This window comes from Polyodon spathula, chromosome 24 (assembly GCF_017654505.1).
Source record: "Polyodon spathula isolate WHYD16114869_AA chromosome 24, ASM1765450v1, whole genome shotgun sequence".
NCBI lineage: Eukaryota > Metazoa > Chordata > Actinopteri > Acipenseriformes > Polyodontidae > Polyodon > Polyodon spathula.
The window spans coordinates 13,589,985-13,611,766 of record NC_054557.1 but is presented as its reverse complement, the minus strand read 5'-3'; the positions used below and the strand labels follow the sequence as shown (position 1 = coordinate 13,611,766).

General features: G+C 43.4%; 1 protein-coding gene across 2 annotated transcripts; it reads left to right on the top strand.

Moving 5' to 3' along the window:
* The first annotated feature begins 1,314 nt into the window (after positions 1–1,314).
* Positions 1,315–19,987, top strand: LOC121299110 (EGF-like repeat and discoidin I-like domain-containing protein 3). 2 transcript variants are annotated; one of them, XM_041226654.1, is made up of 10 exons: positions 1,315–1,608; positions 7,666–7,791; positions 8,021–8,152; positions 14,526–14,639; positions 14,973–15,154; positions 15,460–15,615; positions 15,770–15,914; positions 16,464–16,666; positions 17,707–17,859; positions 18,076–19,987. In XM_041226654.1, the coding sequence occupies exons 1-10, from the start codon at positions 1,527–1,529 to the stop codon at positions 18,217–18,219; spliced, it is 1,437 nt and encodes a 478-aa protein (XP_041082588.1). In that variant the 5' UTR covers positions 1,315–1,526; the 3' UTR covers positions 18,220–19,987. The 2 variants fall into 2 exon arrangements, with proteins under 2 accessions (XP_041082588.1, XP_041082589.1); XM_041226655.1 differs by having other exon boundaries at positions 1,316–1,608; positions 16,482–16,666.
* The last annotated feature ends 1,795 nt before the right edge of the window (positions 19,988–21,782 follow it).

Below are 21,782 nucleotides of genomic sequence, written 5' to 3'. Positions count from 1 at the left end.
GTCCTGCATTAGGATCATTATTATTCAGTCTGTATATCAATGATCTACCGGTCGCTTGTCCAGGAGTTGACCTCCAGATGTACGCTGATGAGACAATTGTGTATGTCTTTGCCAAAATTAGCCAAGAGACTGCTTGTACTCTAACACATGTCATGACAGCTGGCTGAATTACTCCTGCCTAACATTGAATTTAAAGGACAATGCGGGAATGTGTTTTTCTATCAAACACATTTTTTAAAAAATATATATTTTAATTAAAGGGGATAATATTCATATAGTTTCAGATTTTACATAGTTAGGAATAATAATGGATTCACAATTAACATTCAAAAAACGCATTAAAAAGGCGATTAAAACTGTGAGATTTAATCTGTCAAATTGCAGGTATATTAGAAATAATCTATCCACTAATGCTGTTAAATTATACTTGCATTCTATGATTTTATCCCACTTCTCATACTGTATAACCACTTGGTCACAAGCTCGGAAATCAATTCAGCCAATTTACTCTGTGTATAACCAAAGCCTAAAAGTTCTAAGTTTTGATAATTCTGTATATTATTCTTATGGAGTTTTCTGGAGTTCTTTACCAGACAGCATTAAAGGTACTCATGGCTATAAAGATTTTAGTGATAAGCTGAAGGTATGGTTAAAACAAAAACAAATCTGTGATCACTAATTGTACATCTAGTATTTTTACACCTGCCCAGGGACTGCCAATGAAAATGAGCTCATAGCTAAATCTGGGTGCAACACATCTTATGACATGTCATACATGTTCAAAATGGTACGCTGTCCCTGTCAAATAAATACATAAATAAAATACAATAATCAAACTCCCACTGAAATGACTTTAAACTACTCCCATTTTACTATAACCCTAATCAAACATTGGGAACCAGTGATCCCACAGTTTGTAAATCCTGGAATGGCTTCAATTGCTATGCAATAACAAGCAGGCAGAGCTGGTCTTTCTCACTCCTCAAACTTTAAAGGGCTAAATCATAAGTACGTTAACGTTACAAGTTGAACTTTACGGTAGCAAGAGTTTCCAAACCTTGGCAAGCGCAGCTAGCTGCCCACCCCCCTCTCTCTGGTGCGGTTGCTGACAACGGAAACATAACCCGTGCGTTCACGGAAATCATTCTGCGCAGATTCTGTGCAGACTCTGACCAATTTAGCCAATGGATGCGTTTACCGAGATCATTCTTAGAAGGTCATTGGCTAAACAGAATCTGCGCAGAATGATCTATGTGAACGCACCTTATATTTCTATAAAGGCCGGCTTTTATGATCTTCTGGGTCTCAATTGGATACAGGCTCAGACACACGTGTTGCTGGTAATCAGCATGCACAGCTAATGTGACACCCTCCTCCTTCCCTCCCTCCTTCTCTCTTCACATCTCAACCCGAGACCAAACACAAATCAGTTTCCATCAAGTAAACACAGCTAGACGTGCACATACAGCGTGTACCGAGACAGACAACAACAACAAAAAAAGAGAGAGAATCAACAAGACCAAAATATGAAAGCCCACAGGGTCCTCTCTTACCCCCTGCTACTCCTAGCCGCCTGTATCGCTTTCTGGGCTGTTTCTGCTGTAAGCGGTAAGTCTGCGTTTTCTGTTGGTTGGTTTGTTTGTGTGTTTGTGTGTTTGTAGCTGTGCACTGTGATGACTCAAAGGCTAAGGAATCCGGAAAGCTTTTTTAGACTCTGACACTCCATGTCTGTTGTGAAATCTTTTCTAATCCTGGTTTAACAGTGCGCGCTCGACTCCCTGTAACATACCGTATTATTTATTTTAATAATTATTATTATAATTAGTACTAACTGCGAATGTAACTATTTTCTGAACAACTTCATACAATGACGTCATACTGCTTTTAGTGGACTATAAATGCTAAAAGTTGTATTTGCGTTTATGATCGTGTACTTAACCTACTGACATCACTGTTACCGTTCTGTTGGTTACAGTGTAGCTCACATTAAAAGCTTAGCCCTGAATTAAATACGTATGTCTGAGCTCAGTAAACTACTTGTGTTATTTGGGTCTGCTATGACAGATTGAAATCAAATTAATAACGCACCATATAAAATTATGACTATTTATAAATGTGTATCTTTGACTCAAATATGGTTTCAAATACTGCACTTATATGTAAATATAAATCTACCTTAAAGAACATGTTTTAGAATGAGTGGGCTTTTGTGTGTGTGCAGTGCTGCTGTAGCCACAGCGGTAACATGCACTTTCATTGTAACATCTCTCTTTGTTGACTTCTCTGTGTGGTTGCTGAGTGGCCCCCATGGCATGATAATGAATGGGACAGTATCCTGTATTCAGAAGGGTCTGGATCTCTGTGATGCCCTTCTGCAGGGGTGGCAAGAAGTATATACAGCACATGTGGGCTGTATTGCAGTACCAGCCTGAGCAGGAAGCTCAGTCTTGGGCATGTGCCATTGCCAGCATCCTGTAATCCATCCCTGCCCACAGTAGATTTTTCCCCCTACGGAAAATCATTAAAAAAAAACAGACATTACTCATGCATTATTAATACGGTTATTCAAAATGCTCTGGCATTATGTCTTGCTGGACAACAAATCCCAACAAAATTTAAGAGACTCAGAGACCCACAAAACCAGTTAACACTGGACAGCAGGAACCGTCTGCATCTAATCGCTTGTCTATACCCGCACGTGTCTGCATCTGTGTCTGACGTGTTTTGAGCAGGTTTTAGAGCTCGGAGAGGGAAATGGTCTTTTTTGTGGGGTGTTTTTCTGACCAGCTGCAGGAACTGAAATCTGCATTTGGCAGCATTTTGCATCTTTCAGTTCTCATGTGAAAACCTCAGATCAGGGGAGCATGCAGGCTTGGGATGACCACAGCCTTCTCTGGATCATGACTGCAATCCTTAGACGGGGTCGAATCAGCCTGCAAGGTTTGTTTTAGGTGGGGTGGGTTAGTAGTTTAGGGACTGAGGTTAGCTACATGCTTCCTTAATGCTCCTGTTGAAGTGAGACAAGCTCCCACAGCAGCGCAAAGAAAATGCTGAGCAGTGAGATGGCCACCTGGTTTCATATCTGTTGTCCGACTCTCACCCAGAGAGGCCAAAGAGTGGGTGGACATGAAGACTAAACCACTCTCTTGGAGGCTCCTTCCAAGGACGAAGTCGTAGCACATTGGGTAGACAGTGTGGAGAGCGTGCATCATCAATGCTTTGTGGATTTAGAAGTGCACAGTGCTTTCAAAAACCTTCCCCCAGCATTAATTCATTGGTCCATTAAGGCTACTGACCAGAGGTTACTGGTGCTAGCCTGGCCCAGATTTCCTGGAAGTTGTTTTTTTGGGAGCCAAGCTGCAGTGATTGGGTTACTGTGTGTCTTACGGGTCTGGGGTGAGGGTTTCCATGCATCACAATAAGCACATGGATCAGGGTCACTCAGTTATTTGCAGTAATAGCCACTGGAACATCTTCATTACTAATGTGATTTTTTTCCAGTGATATAGTATGGCAGTAGTCCTTCTGGTCGTTGGGCTTCCTACTGTAATACAAGACTTTACCCCTCTCAACAGCCTCTTGCTCTATCACTGCCCCTCTGCCTCTTGTATGGCTTTGCCAAAGCCTGACCACCACATACTGTATAGGGTCAATGCAGTGCAAAATGATTATCTTGCAATATAAATGTGGAAGTCTGTAATATTTTATATTTGTTAGCAAAACGAGAACAGCTACTGCTTGAATTATTTTTGAATGAGCAAGGCAAGATTTAGTGCTGTTGTTTAACAGAAACAGTCTGGGATGAGGTCATTGTTTGAAAGGCTTTTTTTTAAGAAGGAAAAAGAACCCTCTCTGTCTTGGCTCCTGGCACTGTAAGCTTAGGATGATCTTGGCGGTATGTGGCCCATTTGATCCAAAAGCTCAAATATTTTTAGGAACTGACTAATTTCGGTATAATTCTTTAATACAGTAAAACAAACATGCAGCTCTGAGTAATGTTTAAGACCGTTTCCCAAGATTATTTTTAGAGGCTAGTAATTTAGCTGCGTTCTTTGGACTCTGCCTGAAGATTATTGAAATCTAGCCGACAGTCTCTTGTACCCAATCCTTAGAGCTGACTGTCTTAGTTCCAGGCATTTTACGTGTGCCATGGCGTGACGAAGGGCAATCATGTCATTTACATGTGATGTTAATTCAGAATAGAACCCAGATCTCCACTTCAACGTTAGCTCCCAACTCTGGCCCTCCAGAGCCATTACATAACACACATTGTATTCAGTCAATTGAAATGGGTAAGGGTCAGTTTATTAACTCATTTACAACTTGACTGGAACAAGGTATTGTACTGTAGCAGACCTGTTGGCACTACACCAGTAAAGACTGCTTATACCACTGTCATGAAACTGGCGTAGGGTATTCTTTAGCACAGCTTTCATTGAATTTGGGGCGCAGGTACGTCCTGCATTCGTTTGTCCATGTGGTCGATGTAGTTCATGGTGATCTACTTTTTCATGATTGTTCATATTTTATATTTGCAGCTGTGGTGGGAGGCTGTTTGTTTATGAAATATTTTTTATATGCCTGTCTGCAAAAAGGCAGCGTATCCATTCACTCCTCCACTTCCCCTCCAGTGCTCGGCTTCAACATGTATTTGATAGGGCTGCTATCCGCTCCCACCCTCAAATGAATGTTTAAGAGGCGTGAATCTAATGCCTCGGTCATTGTTAACAAATAATGTAACTTGGATCTATTTAAATAGTAGCAGCTGCCCTGGGGTGGTGTGGAGGTCAGTTAGGGTATGTCCTGTTCCTCTAAAAATAAAGAAGCCCTCCCAGTGAAAAGAAGTGAGCCTCTAGTGGGTTCCTGTTCTTGCACATATAGATGCATTTCACTGATTTTTTTGAAAAGCATTTTTTTGTTTTCAGTGTTCTGTAAGAAAGAATGCAACAAAAGGTTATCTCAAGCTACAGCATTGTCAGCAAAGCTTATGTGTGGGTCAGCAATCCATTTCAGTGTACAGTCAGGCAGTGGCTAGAACTTCTCTAGAACTGCAGATAACACCAGTGTATAGAGAACTCTACCGGCTGCATTGCCATTTCAGATCAGCAGTCTGTGCCTTGTTGCTGCATTGTACAGTGGAATTGTATACTGGTAAAGGTACTGCTTGCAATGGTCTACCTAGTCAGCTGATCACTATACAGGGAGATATTTATCTCTAAAATTAGATAGTATTTTGTCTTTCTATGGTTCTTCTCAAGGGGAGGTCATATTCAAGCCTGCTTGCTTGTTGCTATAACGGCAATTGGGTGGAAGGGAGGGGGTGGTGGAATTCCACTGTCATGTTTCACCTGGCTGCCAGAAACACTTTGTATTTTATTTTCTTCAATCAGACGTAATCTGATCAGAGGGTCAGTGTGGTCCAGTGCAAAGCTCCCTGAACTCATCACGTGGTCTCCTGACTGTGTGTGTGTGTCTGTCTCTCTCTCTCCCACGGTAAAGGATAAAGGATTTTAACCAGTTAGCTTCTGGCCCCAAGATGGGTCATGCCACCCCCCCTCATGGGGTTTCCCTGCAGTTTGTTTTAGCAAATTTAAAAAAATGCATTTCATTGAATATGTCCCCCTTTCCAAATAAATCCGTTCTAAAGAGAAACCTTTCAGTTTCTTTTTCTTACTTTCAGATGCCTCGGATACAGGCTTGAAGTGTATGGCTCCTTGCCTGCAGGCAGCTTTAAAGATAAGCTGCTTCTCCTGGAAGAACAGCCTCTATATTTAAGTTGTGTCCTTGGTGTGGAGGTGGGGGTTCAGTGGATCGAGTCAGTAAAAATCATGCAGCTGGATGATATCAAGTAGCATACATTTTTATTATTATATTGCTGAGGTTTTATTTTCAGGAAAAGAGAAATGAGAATATATAAAAAAAAAATCCTTGAGAGGGGGGTTGAGGGGGAAAGTAATTGAGTGAAAGCTGATAGGGTGGGATGAGGCAGACTGGGTGTAATCTGGAGACAGGCCTGTTTAGGGAAAGCTGCAAATTACAGTTTCCTCTAAACCCTTTATGATGGTACAGTAATAGTGGCCTGGATTTTCCACTTTGCTTTTCTTACCAAGTCATTCAGAAATTGCCCTGTGCAAGTGACCTGCAATGTGCAAATAAATGGTTTAAAAGGAAATTATGAAACAATTGCAGAAAGCATCACCTTCCTAAATAAGCCCCGCCTTGTCATTCCAGTGGAACCAGTGCGGTTCAACTGACTTCAATAGCCATGTGTTCTTGCATTGTAGACTCCCTGTCCATTAGCAAGGAAACAAATACCTCCACTGCTTTACATATTTCCACACCTCGCCTTCGCGCCAAGAGTCTTCTGCATTGATGGCCTTATCCCAGTTTCAATTCAAAGCTGACCTTCCAATTAAGGGTGCTAGTGACAGGATACAGGAGCACCTTGCATCCCTTTCACCAGTACAACATTAAGTTCAGCACATGTACTAATTGTTTTGTTTAAATAGAAGAACAGCAGTGTTTTTCCTGGGATCCGGGAGCCTGTCTGTGTTTTGATAATAACAAGGAACAGTTCCAGAACTAAGATAAGTAAACCGAGCTGGCAGATAAGGAGATGGGCTGCGACAGTCCAAGGCTAGTTTAGAGATTGTTTAAGTTTCCAGCTACTCAGTTCAAACAGGAGAGACAGTGCTAAGGTCAGGATGGGAGAGAGTGGTGTTATTTATTCTAAATAGTTGTTTCGCTTTGATGAAACAGAAATTGAACTGTCTGCTCTACCTTCCAGACGTTGTAAATTTTGTCTCAAGTTTATTAATGCTTTTGTAACCAATTTCTGTCTAAAATGTCTCATGGTTTTATCTGATACAGGATTTGAAAATGAGGCTCATTTGGAATACAGAAAAATGCTAGTTATTAAAATTCTTATACTAAACAGAGGTGTAGTTTTGTTTTGTTAGTCGTGCCAATAACCGTAGAGCTGGTCTCTCTTTCACATTTATTACAGAGTGCACATGGAAATGCATCACTTTGAGCGCACCAGTTGTTTCATTTTCCTGCTAACAATCCCTGCTCCTGATCAAACCCTCCGGTATCCGCTCAGCTCTTTCCCCGGGTCCGCTGTTTGCTGAGTCAGCAGGCTGCAGGCTGGAACAGCTTCGGATGACCTGTAGGCCAACAACAGGACTTTAATATGGGGGCCACCATACAGCAGCTCACAGAGACAGCTACTGGGGTCCCTGCGTTTACACAGCCCATCAGCACCTTTCTGTCACTTCACGCTGCGTGTATGTCTGTGTTACCTTTGAGTCTGTCGGAGGGCATCAGTACCTTTTGTAGGGCTATAGCAATAGCTTTACAAGGATGGAAATAAGACTCCTATTGCATATTAGTTTTACCCATTCCAGGTTTTAAAATTAGCTTTATTAGTATAGGTAACTGACTCAGGTATGTCTTATTAAACTCCTAGTAAAACCAAGAATGGATCAAACCACTATGCAATGAGAATCTTGTTTCCATCCCTGGTATTGTCAGGCCCCCCCAGCCATTAGCAGAAGCAGCCTGTATTTGATCTCCGCTGTGAATAGATGGTTACAGACAGACAGACCCACCAGGCTGTAGTTCCTCAGGTTTCCCAGTCTCACCTCCTCTCTGCTTGTTTTTCAGGAGGATTCTGCGAGGTGAACTATTGTTTGAATGGAGGGACGTGCGTGACTGAGGTGGACAATACCCCCTTCGTCTGTGTCTGTGCCGAGGGCTTCACTGGAGACCAATGCAACACCACCGAGACTGGTAACAACCGCAGCATGCTGGGACTGGGGGGGGGGGGGGGGTGTCCACAGCCACTATACTATTTTGAACTTCTTTAAATCATTTTATGCACCTGTAGTTTCTGTTTTAATGCATTATCAATAAGTGTGTAGTTGTGCTGTAACACCCTGTTTTAAATGCGTCTGTTTGAAAAATGCTGTGTCAGTCTAGGACCCTGGCACTGACGCCAGCCTCTCTGGGTTCTCTGCAGGTCCGTGCCAACCGAACCCATGCCACAACAACGCGGCCTGCGAGGTGACCAGCAAGATGCGGCGCGGGGACGTCTTCGGCGAGTACATCTGCAAGTGTCCCGAGGGCTACAACGGGGTGCACTGCCAGAACAGTAAGTGCCCGTCACTCCCTTCACTATCCCTGTGTGCTGAAGAGATTCCACAAGGACAGCCTCGCAGGCAACTAGAAAAAACACTGAAGCGAATCAGTGGATTTCCCCCATAAATGCCTTTTTCTTCCTATTGGTACTCTTTTGTCCTCTACAAAGAGTTATATAGAAATACAATTGACAGCCATTTGTGCTGTTTCATCAGATTTTGATACGATGTGTTGAAACCACAAACCAATATCCTGTCGAGAGCACTGGCCTCTGGCAGTGGACTGATCTGGCTTGAATAATGCCAGGGAACTATCGCATTCCAAATGGTCCTAAAATAAAACCAGAAACGTTCCAGTCTCCGAGCTGTAGTGCCTTCACTCCAGTATCTTAATTTAACACATCCCACGAAACAGTGGGCAAGTATAGCAACTTCTTTGTCAGAATAATAAGAGAAGATTTTTTTTTTCATGTTGCATGTTTGAGGTGTTGCCTCCTGGTGGATATATCCTGTAGTGCAGGGCAGTCTTTGAATACAGATCATTCTGGCTGAAGTGGGGCCAAATTCTGAGGAGGTGGTTTCCTCCATTTCTGCGGTTGATGACTCATAGTGGAGAGAGAGGTTCTGGGATAGGTGACACGTGAAGAGCTGTAAAAGACGGACGTACAGCATAATTTTCAAGAAAACTAATTGAACTATTGAATCAAGTTGAGCTACTTGCTTGGTTCACTTGAGCTGGAAAACAGGCTTTATAGTCTGAAATAAATTAGACAACTGAACCCTTGAATTTAGCCAGTACTAGATGGAAGCATGGATTAGGAAACCACTGAACTAAAAAATACAACACGAGAATGAGAGCAGTCCTAGCACACAGAGATGCTGTGAGAGTGAGAGGATTCGGAGTGCCAAGTTAAAATCTGTTTTGGAACTGGAGGTTTAGATTGTGGGCTGTGCAGTAGTAATAGAATGCTGCACTGTGCTTTGGGTGTGCCCTGGACAATCGCACACAAACATCCCAGGGAGTGCGGTGCAGGAGGCCCCTTCGGGGGTGCAGTACTTCTGACGCCCCCTCTCTGTCTAATGAGGACCAGGACAGCCTTGTTCTGATTCTCCCTCTCTGTGGCTCACGGCTGACTCACCGCTGAGATTACCATATGCAGCGTGTCATTTTAAACAAAAGCAAAACAAGCTGGATCTATTTCAAGACAATGCTGCCCATTCAAAGACCATGTAGAGACCCGGAGTGTTCATGCAGGTTGGAGATCTATTCATTTCATGTCTCTACCTCCGTTTGGAGTTCCTGTCTACCTGCTTTTACTTAACGGTTGGCGTTTCCAACAGGACTCGGGCTACCGATCGGAAAGCTGTTCTTAAGCCAAGATTATAACAAGAGCATAGCTAGAAAGCGATGAACGTCATCGAGCAGGAACAATGCTGAATAGAAAGCATGTGTCTGTCGAATCTTCTCTCTTCTCAACCAACACAAAGGCTCTTGTTTGTCTGGTGGGGTCAAAGAGAGCTCCTTGCAGAAAGTGATTTCTTTGTTGAACCCGAGGCCAGGCTTATCTCAGCAGTCAGGAGCTACTGAACTGGGTAAACAAGGCTGTATACATGCTGTAGCTACAAGAAGACATCCCCCCCCCCCCCCCCCCCCTCGCACAAACTTGGGCAACACATTTCTGTGATGGACACACAGTGAATTTCACCTATTGATGATGTGTTCTCTAGAAAAGGTTTTATGTAGTAATAAAATTAGCATCGATTGTGCATTTTCATCAGATGTTAAAACCACAAACTAATAAAGGAAGCTGGTAGTGTGCCTGGTAGACTTCCCTCAGACTGTACCTGTGGAGAGGCCCTGGAACAATTCCGTTGTCCTTATTTTATTCCTAACCCATTAAAGCTGATTAGTCTCCGTGCCGCTACCCTGGCCCTGACTATGCCCCAGTATTGCTTCTGGGCTTCTGCCTCTTCCTGGTCAACAGAAAATAATTTTGCAATTGTTAATTATCTTAACGCATGTCTTTACTGATTTGACCAGCTCAATCACTAGTGACCCACTTGGACTTGTGTTTTAAATGCTGCTGTTACCCTACCTCCCAGTCCCTCAGCTCTAACCACTAGGTCACGCTGCCTCCCAGTCCCTCAGCTCTAACCACTAGGTCACGCTGCCTCCCAGTCCCTCAGCCACCACTGGTTGTGATTCTAATACACTACTGTGTACAGCATCCATTTTAAATAGGAAAACCCAAATGTCAGCTGCTTCTTGTTTTCAAGACTCTGTATCTGAGCGCTACCTGCGATCCCCAGACTATAGGATGCATCCGCATGGAGCGCCTTTGCTGGATGCGCCACTCGGGAGCCCCCAGAGGTGTTGTATATACAGTATAAACCATACAGGTTTATAGTGTGTGTGTGTGTGTGTGTGTGTGTGTGTGTGTGTGTGTGTGTGTATATATATATATATATATATATATATATATATATATATATATATATATATAAATATATATATATATATATATATATATATATATATAATTACCATAAGTGGTATTAAGCCGTATATAATTGTATTACTGTCGTGTGTGCTTTACATTGAAATACAATTAAACTGGCACAGTCCAATCAGTGATAATCATCTGTATTCATCTTCAAAGTAGAGCCTATGACCCTTGTATAATGTAATTGACATGCACATGACTAGTAAAGAAAGGGTAGGTTTTTGCACACAGTGTCTTGTGCATGAGTTTCCGTGTGGGTGTATGTAGTAGAGGGAGTGTTATGATTGGTAACGGACTAGGTGCACTGACAGGCTTGTGCCAGGAGGAGGCAGCACTGTACTGCTTTATTTTGTGGCAAGCCAGAGGAAAAGCTAGTCTCTCAGCACTGCTGTCCTGCATTCTGTGAGGCCCAAATTTGTGTAAAAAATAAATATCTAAATACAAACCTTATATAGGTTTTTTAAGTAAAGCCGTGAAATTGCATTTACCTAAGCATGTAGCAGAAATCGATCGATAAAACTCCAATGCTCAAGGGTTAAGTGACGATCATGACTAAGCTGAAATGTACAATCAGACGAACCCTTTGATCTGATAATCCCTATTTAAATAACAGTGTAGCAGCCACATGATTCACATTTACTGCTTGTCCAGGGATGGGATCAGTTTAAGATCAAGAGGTCCATCCTTGGAAAGTAGCCTCTGCAGTGGCAGCCAGCGTCCCTCGTGTGTTTTACTGAGCAGTGCATCTTGAATGTTATCTGCTTCTCTCTGATGTCCCTGACTGAGCATTCACAGACACCTCACCCATCGCAGCCTGACTCCTGATTGCACCCACTGTCTCCCCTGGGGGCGTCCTGTCTGTACGTGCTGGCCAGCCTGTCCACCGCCAGCTAGTGCGAGAGTCGCTCAGATACAAACCACAGACTTTATAATGAAAGATAAACAGACTGGGGGAGATCCAAGACACTGGCATGTTGTGAGGAAGTGACAGAGGTACAACAGACAAGGAGAGGAAACTTTTATACAATAAAAAAAGGGGCAAATACGTGAGGAATGATGATCGAAAATATTTTTAAAAGTCAAATATATAGTTATACTTTTTCAAGAAATTGACAGTTTTAGGTACGTTTAATACCCTGTGTTGACACTTACTCAACATCATGGAAAGTGCAATCATTTTATTTTATTTTTTAAGTCTTTGCTGGGATAATTACTTTCCGCTTGGAACCACCTGCTGGCCAAAAAAGGCAATTATACTGTTAGATTACCTAACACACACACTCAGATAAACACTACCCTCTCACACACACACACACACACACACACACACACACACACACCCCTAAACAAACGCCCACGCGCACCCAGGCTCGGATTCTAAGGGAAGGATGTTGCCTCTTGTTTTACCAGTCTTGCTCAGACTCTTAAGAGGATTACTTACCGCCTTCCAGTTTTATCTGAGCTTTGAAATGAGGGTTGCTCTTGCCACCTGGACAGCATCCTGCTCTCGCAAGATTAACATCTTAACAAGGGACCTCGATTGCGGCTGATGCGCATCGTCACGATTTCACTAGCCCTGTCAAACCTGCCGCAGCTGCACAGGTACATTGAACACCTGCAGCTTTCATTAGTGCTTCAATAACTTCACTGAACAAGACAAAGATCATGTGCAATCCCAAATGCAACAGTCTGAAAAACAGCTCTCGATGACCTCTCTCAATGAATGTGTGTAAACTTGGAACTCTACGTTGCTCAGACAGGACTCCCTGTTTTAGTGTGTAACACATCATTTGTTATAATAAACTATTTAAGTAATGACAAGGCTTTTTTTAATCCCAGTTCTGTATCACTTCATTCAGGTTTTGCTCCTAATAGCACATTGAAACTCAGAGTGAATTCAGTTATGTGACATTCTGCAGTTGTGTTACGGAATGTGCCCAGACTCACCATTATAACTCTCTTCACAAGTTACCCTCTAGCTGGGCTGGAATCGCAAGGTTGGCTGTTTAAACCTTTCCTACTCAGAGCCACGTGTCCACCCCCTTCCCCAGACACAGGCTCCCCTCTGTGCCTCTGTGTTTTCTCAGCAGGCCCCTGTCAGCACCTGTGACACTCGGGAACGCACCTGCCAGAGCTGGGGGAGGGTGCAGGGAGAGCCACTACAGTTCAGCTATTGTGAATCGCTAGACTTCAATCCTTAGACTAATTGGTAGTAGTGATTTAACCCAATATGGTTTTACCCATAAGCAAAAAAGAAATAAATAAAAAGGGTTTTGGTTTCGCACTTTTAAAGAAAGCACATTGAAGATGTATTGATATGGCACATGAACAACTCCAATTTGTATTTGTCGTTTAATACATTCTGAATCAATTTCTTCACAGAAAACAAAAAATAAATATAAATCCTTCCTTTTGGTTACACACTGCTGCGTCCTATTTTGAGGAGAGTCAAGTTAGACATGCCCATAATCAGAGCAGTGAAATTTCACACTGGCCATGAAGCTCAACACATAGAAAATGGAGCTTTATGATCACTGCGGGGAAGAAAACACTAAAATTGTATCACGTTTAAGCTTCAGTTTCTTATTTTCTTTTGAGGCATCATAAAGCTGCAGATATAGCCCTTCAGATGCTTTTAACAACATGAAAGTGAGTTATCCTAGCAACATAGTTAGAGAATTCAAATAACAAGTAGATGCCAGTTCAAAATGCTCCATAAAGGACAGTGGCATTTAATGGGTTGTAGAGCAGGGTTAGTACGAGCACCGCTTGTTCCTATAGCTCTCATAGTGGAGAGGTAAAGGCTCTCCCTGAACAGTATGTGCATCAGCCTTGTAAACAGTTATTGCAGCTTGGTGCCGTACTGCTCTTTTTCCACTAGTTACATTGCTGACCCTAGACCACCCAACAGCACGGATTACCACAGCTATATTCTTTACTGGCTTATAAATCGTGCATAAACGACAGACCAGATTGTGCACCACAAGAGAGCAAGATAACATTTGCCATTGTGTGTTCTGCTAGTCGCACATCACTGTCGATGCAGCCACAGCGTGTCTGTGATGTCTGCAGTAATAATCAGATTAGTTTCTGTGGTAATTAAACTACAATGATCCACAGTAGTGGTACTGTATTGGGTTTGTTTCCAAGCTGTCCATTGGAGTAGCTGAAGAGACAACAGTTTAGTAAAATACCCAGTCGCTCTGTTTTAATTGGGTCCCCTCAGCTTTCCGAAGTCTCCAGACTGTCACACGGTACGCTGAAGAGATGGGCTTTATTTGAAAATAACGTGAGAGCAGATTAAAGCATTTTTGCTGGGATTATAGGCAGCTGGTAAGACGAAGAATGAAAGTTTGATTTAATTAAATTTCAGGATTCACAATAAAGTGCCCTCTCTCATGGTCTCTCTGCAGTGAGGCTGTGTGCTGCAGAGAGGAGGGTGAAGGGGGCTGGGGTGCTTGCAGAAGCAGCTCCTTCCAGGGAACTGCTTTTATTCGTTCAGCATTAGCAGAATCAAAAGTTATTGTAAAATTAACATTATTGTTATTCTAAAGACTTTTTTGTGACCTTGGAATCCAGTATCATTGTAAGATAAGTCGACCATTTTAAGAAACGTTAGCATTCTGCGCAGCTTTCTACAGCAAAGCCCCTTTGCTGTTTCATTGGCACTGTCAGTGTTTAGTATTGAAAGGTGAGAGCCTGGTACCAGCTAATTTGATTAGCTTTACAAGCAAGCCAAATTTAGGTATCATTTTCCAGGAAAATAACCTACAGGCTATGGGAATGTACAGCTGCTAAACTCAGTACATCTGCTAAACGCCATACCTTTGGGTTTCTAATGCGTGTCAGTAATGCTAATGTTTGTGTTATTGTTCTTCCCCAGATGTGAACGAGTGTGCCACACAGCCCTGTAAGAATGGGGGCACATGCCAGGACATGGACGGGGACTATACTTGCAAGTGCCCCTCCCCCTTCTTGGGGGTGCACTGCCAAATACGTGAGTGTTCACAGTGCTCCGTTTAAAACATGATAGTCTAACGTCTGGCTCGGCGCGATCCGACAATGGTAACTGTAAGCAAAGCAAACGAACTGAATCTGAACGGGGTCTCAAATGGCAATGGCAGTTTATTTGAAATACTAATTCCACTGTCTATAGCCACATCAAATAAACAGTGGATCTGTGAATTGGGAATATGGGTTAAAGAATCAGTGGCACGGATCTCCATTGCCCCAGTCAAATTTCAGCACAGTATTTTTAGCTGGGTAATTTACTTGTGAGCCCTGGTCTGGATTCTCTGTTGGTTTTGCTCATGCGCTCTCACCTCTGCAGGCTGTATTTCCATGCTGGGCATGGAGGGTGGTGGGATAGCAGAGTCCCAGATCAAGGCCTCCTCGGTGAACTATGGCTTCCTGGGGTTACAGTACTGGGGTCCCGAGCTGGCCCGGCTCAACAACAAAGGCATGGTCAACGCCTGGACCTCCGCCAGCCACGACAAGAGCCCCTGGATAGAGGTGAGGGCTGCAGATAGCCAATCTTAACCAGCTTCCCCAGCTGGCACATGTATACCAAGCTGTGCTACTCTGTGAAAGCATTGTAAAGGACAGAGAGGTATTGTAAAGCATATTAAACATGTCAAACCAGGGTAAACAATGGTATATGCATAGTGTATACACTGGGGGGGGGGGGGGGGGAAGCTTTATTAAAACTTCAAAAATACTGTTGTAAATAAGGGATGTCTTGAGGAAGACTTGTTCAAGACACACACACACTGATGGCTCACCCCTGTGTCCTGTTCTCCTGTAATCTCTTGTCCCAGGTGAACTTGCAGCAGAAGATGCGTGTCTCTGGGATCATCACGCAGGGCGCCAGCCGCATGGGCACTGCCGAGTTCATCAAGTCCTTCAAGGTGGCATCGAGCTTCGACGGGAAGACTTTCACCATCTACCGGGCCGCGGGCCAGCGGAGAGACATGGTGAGGTGGTTGGCTTTCCATGCACTCGCGTCTGGGGAATGTGACGTTTGCCCCGGACGAGAGTAGCGCGGCTTGGTTATTGACAGTGGAAATGTTCTTTTCGTGCAGTGAGGCGGTCCCTGGAGACTAACCCCGGATCTTTTCCCTTTCCCAGGTGTTCGTGGGGAACGTGGATAATGACGGCACGAAGACCAACCTGTTTGAGCCCCCCATCGTGGCGCAGTACATCCGCGTCATCCCAGTGGTGTGCCACCAGGCCTGCACCCTCCGCTTCGAGCTCGTGGGCTGCGAGATCAACGGTAAAAATACAAGCTCAAAGGACAGTGCAGGGCGGCTGCAGGGAGCCTGATGCAAAACAACCCGAGTTCAGGTCCTAGTGAATTCAGTCTTGTCACCTCCTTGGAGAACCTGGGTTTAAATCCTGAGCAGTTATTAGTGTTCAGAAAGGGAACGTGGGTTTCTGCAAGCCTGTATTTAGAGTTTGGATTAGTTGCATTGTAACTACAGTTTGAGAGAACTGTAATAATGTTCTAGCTCTCTATAGTTTGACTGCAGATGGAAACCCCACAAACTGCCCCTAATTCATCACTAACCAATGATCCAATATTCCAGTCTACAGTATATGTAATAATATTTATTGTCAGGTCCATACTGGTTTATATGGAAGGGTAGTTCTCCACAGAGCACTGCAGCATGCTTCCCTGTACAAGCTGCCTTGTTGCACGTCGCTCCACTCGCTGTGTCGGTCACTAAACTGCATGTGCGCAGTGCTTGGCTAGTTGTTTTTTGTTTATCTGCTTCCAGTGCCCATGTGTGTCTGTCACGCTGTCTTCCTGTCTTGTTCACAGTGTATTTCAACACGGCAGGTTGCTCTGAGCCCTTGGGAATGAAATCCCGCATGATCGCCGACAGCCAGGTTTCCGCTTCCAGCGTCTTCCGCACCTGGAACATGGACGCCTTCACCTGGCACCCGCACTTCGCTCGGCTCGACAAGCAGGGCAAGACCAACGCCTGGACCGCGCTGCACAGCGACCGCTCCCAGTGGCTGCAGGTAGCACAGTATAGGCCTCCTACCTCCTACCCCGCTACTTATTCAATATTCGTACAGTTAAACCCGACTCCACAATAACAAAGAAAACCTAAAAATTGACGCTCTCATTGTTAGAACACTGTGGTTACATCTGTGTATATTGAGAGAGAGAGAACAAGAGAGCGAGAGAGATCTCTATATCTCTCTCTTCTCTATTCAGTACATTCATATCTCAGAGAAATTGGAGAGGAACGGGAAATTAATACAAGGTAAAGGCAATCATCCGGATAACAATGACAGATAATGACACAGAACATCTGTACAGCACTTAAACACTACGTTTAAAAAAAAAAAAAAAAAAAAAAAAAAAAAAACTGTACTGCTGAACCTCATCTTTAATGTCAGCATCACAAGGGTATCCATGTGTTATAAAAAAAAATAGTAGATGGGCCTCTTCAGTGAGTTACAGGAAAACACTTCCATCTCAGGTTTCTGTGACAGTTTATAAATTACTCGACCTTCGGGTCTCGTTATTTATGACGTTGCAGAAACCCTGGGCTGTTGCTGCAGAGAATACCAATCCACAGCTGGAGCGCAGATGTAACTGCCCTGCCTAGTGGTAGAAGTTAACAGTTATTACAACAGCTTGCTGGCTGCCAGAGTTCTAGTATACAAGGGTAATGGGACAGCCGAGGAATTTGGGGGATGTTGTATGCATAACGAACCAGGAGATGCTGGAAGTTGGTTCTGGATGTATTGGGTCAGTTTAGTAAATTCAAAATGTGTAACTGAGCCATTCTACTACTTTGTCATCAGGTGCTAATTAAAACTTCCATTCAGGTCAAGCATGGAATATTTCTCATCGCTGAATAATACAGTGAGTGTTCGGTGTGAGTGAATAAGAGGTAGACTTTAGCAAAACACAGTCTCTGATTACCACAGTTTAGAATTGGCTCTTGTGACGAGTCTCTGTGAGTGCTGTGTTTGTAGCGAGGGAATACACAGCCTCTATGCTCTATTTACTTGCTCTTTCCTGCCGTCTTTCTTTCTCTCCCTCTCAGGTTGACCTCGAGGCCCCTACACAAGTGACGGGTGTCGTCACCCAGGGAGCGAAGGACTTTGGGAATGTCCAGTACGTGTCGGAGTTCAAAGTGGCCTACAGCGATGACGGGGAGTCCTGGACGGTGCTCAAGGACAAGAGCAAATCTGACAAGGTGAGTAAACTCAAAAGGTCTTGTGGGATACACTTACTTTTTCTGTCTGTCTTTTGTACTTTGTTTCTTCCGTATCTAGAAAACGGTAAGATACATGTATAAATAGTAAAACGTGTTGTATTTTGTTGACGTTCAAAACCTGTTCAGGATCCAGGGCTTCTCTGGTTGGCTTTTATCTCCTGACCTCTGACTTCTGTTTGCCCTTTTTGTTCCCAGGTGTTCCAAGGCAACGTCGACAACAACTCCCACAAGAAGAACATCTTCGAGCCGCCCTTCTTTGCCCGCTTTGTACGGATCATCCCCTGGACCTGGCATGAGCGTATCACCCTGCGGATGGAGCTCCTGGGCTGTGACGAGTAGAGCCCGTTCTCCTGCCCCGCCCAGCGCCAAGCTCCGCCCTGCCAGACCTGCCTGCTAGACTCTAACTCCACACCACCTGCCTAACCTTTCCCTTGCTTGGCACCCTCCTTGTTAGGTTGGGTCTGAAAACCTAAATGCATGACCTTTTAACCCTTATCCTCTGTAGAAACTGCTGTAGCAAAAAGGGTTCTGCCCTAGAGAGATGCTATAAACCAATGCAACTCATGGTCTCCCACATGCTTGGTTGTGTTTGTAAAAACAGATCTGTTGTGAAGGGTGAGATTCCAAAAGGCAACTGTTCGTATTGAAGCCAGATCAGTTTGCATTGTGTTGTGCACTCAGCAGGATCAGAGGGGGATAAGGGATAAAGGGTTAAAATACACTGACGTGTTTATATATTCAAGAAAAAGACGAAAAAAACCCAGCGGTGCTTCACTGCAAACAGATTATATGCAGGGAGAGCCCTGACTGAAATCAACAACAAAGCTTTTCCAATCCCAGGAGAAAGCAAGCAAAACTTTGAATTTTATTGTTATGTCTTGGTTAGTAATTCTCTAATAGCGGGAGACAGTGAGGGCCAAATTGCGAGCTTCTGCATACCTATATTTTATATATAAAAAAAGGTTATATATAGGTTTTATGTGCTTTTGCAAATACTAAAATTGATGACAGAGAATGGTACTGCAGTGATTCTGTGATTTATTGATTTTGTTAATGCATATTTTACATAGAAGGAAAAAAGACTATTCCCCTGGGATTGGTTGCTGATTTGTCAGTGAAGTTTTCTTCTTGTGAAGCTGCATCGTGTAATTCAATGTCTGAGTGGAGGTCAGGCATGTAGAGATGCTGACGACGTGTGTTGGTAACGCTGGTCCGATTTTCGTTTTAACATTACTGGGTTGATTAGAAATAATAGCTGACCCGCCTCCCTCTGCCCGCAGTCACTTGGGCCTCACTCGGTCCCACCCCATCTCCAGAATCAACATGAGACCCAAAGTCCCCTCTCCACTAGCTCAGTAATCCTGAAGCCCTAAAGGCAGTGCACCGAGCCGTGCGAAGGTGCATTATTAAAGAGACCACCCAGTGGGGTGGTGTAGCTGTCCTTCCACCCTCGGGTGTAGAGAGGTTGCAGTTTTATGTTGAACAATTGAATTGATGTGAATTAAAGAATTAAAAATCCTCCCTCCTGAACTCCTCAGATGATCTCTGCAGCTGTGCTGCTTCAATTTTAAAATGAGTAAATCGATTAAATCAACAGGTTTCTAAATCTGCAGAAATGTGCGAGGAGGCATGGTACATGGAGGTGCAGAGGTGTGCTTTAGGAAGGGTGGCAGACTCTTTTAATGAGAAACAGAGGGGTACAGATTGGGGAAGGACCTGGGAGTCTCCTACTGAGTTATAACCAGAGAATTACTGAATTATACTGTAGAGGCATACAAATAGTGTTAGTTAGGTACAGAGAGTTGGGGGCTCAATTTATTACCAGGTATAGAAGGAAATTAAAGTACAAATATTTCACTTCTAGAGGTGTACAGATTTGCAGTATCTCAAGAAAGGGATTACAGTGGGATTGTAAGATGGTAGTATGTTGTATTGTAGAGATCTGAGAAGCAGTCTCAAGCTTTGTTAAAATAAGGTCTTAATATCCTAGTGTTCTGCGTTGAGTAAAAACCTGCTTCTGTTCCTCTGAGCATAGCCATTTCACAGCCAGTATTCCTGCTTTGTTTCTATGTCAAATAAACACAGTTGTATTTTTTATTTCACTGAATTCCAAGAATATCAGGCGCGTCTAGTTCATTTTGAGTGTGTGTTTTTAATTAGTTATACATAATAGAGATCCGTGTCAGTGAGGATTTTAATTATTGTCATTAAACTCCATTGAATTGTCGGTTAATTAATTAGTTAGTAACTGATGAGCTACTAAACTCTGGATCTGTTTTAGCAGGAATTGCTGTGAAATGTGTATCTCTATATAGTTCATGGAGCTGTGAGGTATGGTTATCAGTCTACACGCTAGTGTTGCAATACCTCATGACTAGAAGGTATCCATCAGAAGGTGTCTGCTCTGGTATAGAAATGCAGAACACAAGTGTATCCTTGTCCACTGCATCCTGGTGGTAAACTGTGCCCTAACTCTGCCTGTGATGAAGGGATGCTGTCCACGCCTCTGATCTCAGGCTCCAACATGTCTAAATTATATAATAGGCTGTTGTCCACTCTGTCATTATGACTCTTGTGATGCTGTCCACTCTGATTTATATAACCTGTCTACCTTTAGAGCATTCTGTTTTATGCATGCTACCCACCCCTCGATTCTCATTATGATTCATTGATCAGCCCCAATCCACTCCTATCCTAAACAAGATCCTTGTGGTGAACTGGGACAGAGGCTGATGTAACAGTGAGAAGGTTGTGGGGATTCCGTTTAACCCTGATACCTTGTTACAGTGGTGATGCCATGAGTCTACTTCATTAAAAGCAGCCTTATTTAAACAGCTTATCTTGATGGTGTGGGTGAGAACTCCAGCGGTGCAGCTGTGCCGAGCCTCTTCAAAGGCTGTTAAAGGCAGGAATGCTGGGTTTACGGCTGCATCCCACAGCGCACAGGAGATGCCGTTTCTTGTCTAAACTAGTGTCTCTGGGTTCGGACAGGGCTTTGTTCCACACCCTCGTTCTTCATCAAGTGCTGTAGAATTTCGGAGTGATGAAAATTTAGAGTCTAAAATCTATTTATTACTTCTGATTCAAAGAATTTTGTTCTTCGTTTTTGCTTTTCATTTTCCAGGAGTTGTTGATCTTTCAGCTGCAGCCCTGTAATCACTTCCTGTGTCATGTGGTCTGATTTCCCTGCAGTCAGACACTTGGACAATCTATGACTTATTAAAGGAAGTGATTAAGTACCAGGAAGCTATGACAGCTTGTTTCTGATGTGCTGCATACCTGCATTTAATTTAAAAAAAACATGCACGCAGCAAGGTATCAGAGCAAATAGGTAAGAACACTGATAAAAAGCTTTAAATAGCAATGTTTTAAAGGTAGACTGGTAGATAATGTTAAGAAAATCTCCTAGCAAGACTGTACATAAAGGTGGACTTATTCCACTTTCATTGCTTTCAATTCATCCCAATCTTGGGTGTGGGAGTGGCGTTGCTATCAGTTTCACGTTAGAAAGGCACAGCAGTATAGTGCTCCAGCCATAGACCACTTGCTGTCAAACAGATCACAAACAAAGGGATGTTGTCTGAAAACTGGGACATACAGAGTGATTTATAGACGTTGGGGGGGGGGGGGGGGGGGGGGGAGCACTGTTGAAACTTTGTGAGTCTTGTACCAGGAGCTGCTAAGAGTGGCTGTCTAGGAAATGTCATCCTGGTTGATGAATGCCTAAAATGTGACTGTTTTATTCTTCTATTAATTAGTCAGCAAGAATCCAGTAAATTTGTGGTTCAGTTTTCAACTATATTACTGTCATCTGTTCTGGTCATTTATTTTATTCAGTCAGCCTAGATTCACGATCGCACCATGTGCAATAAAAGTCAAGTGCATGCAATATTTAAACAACA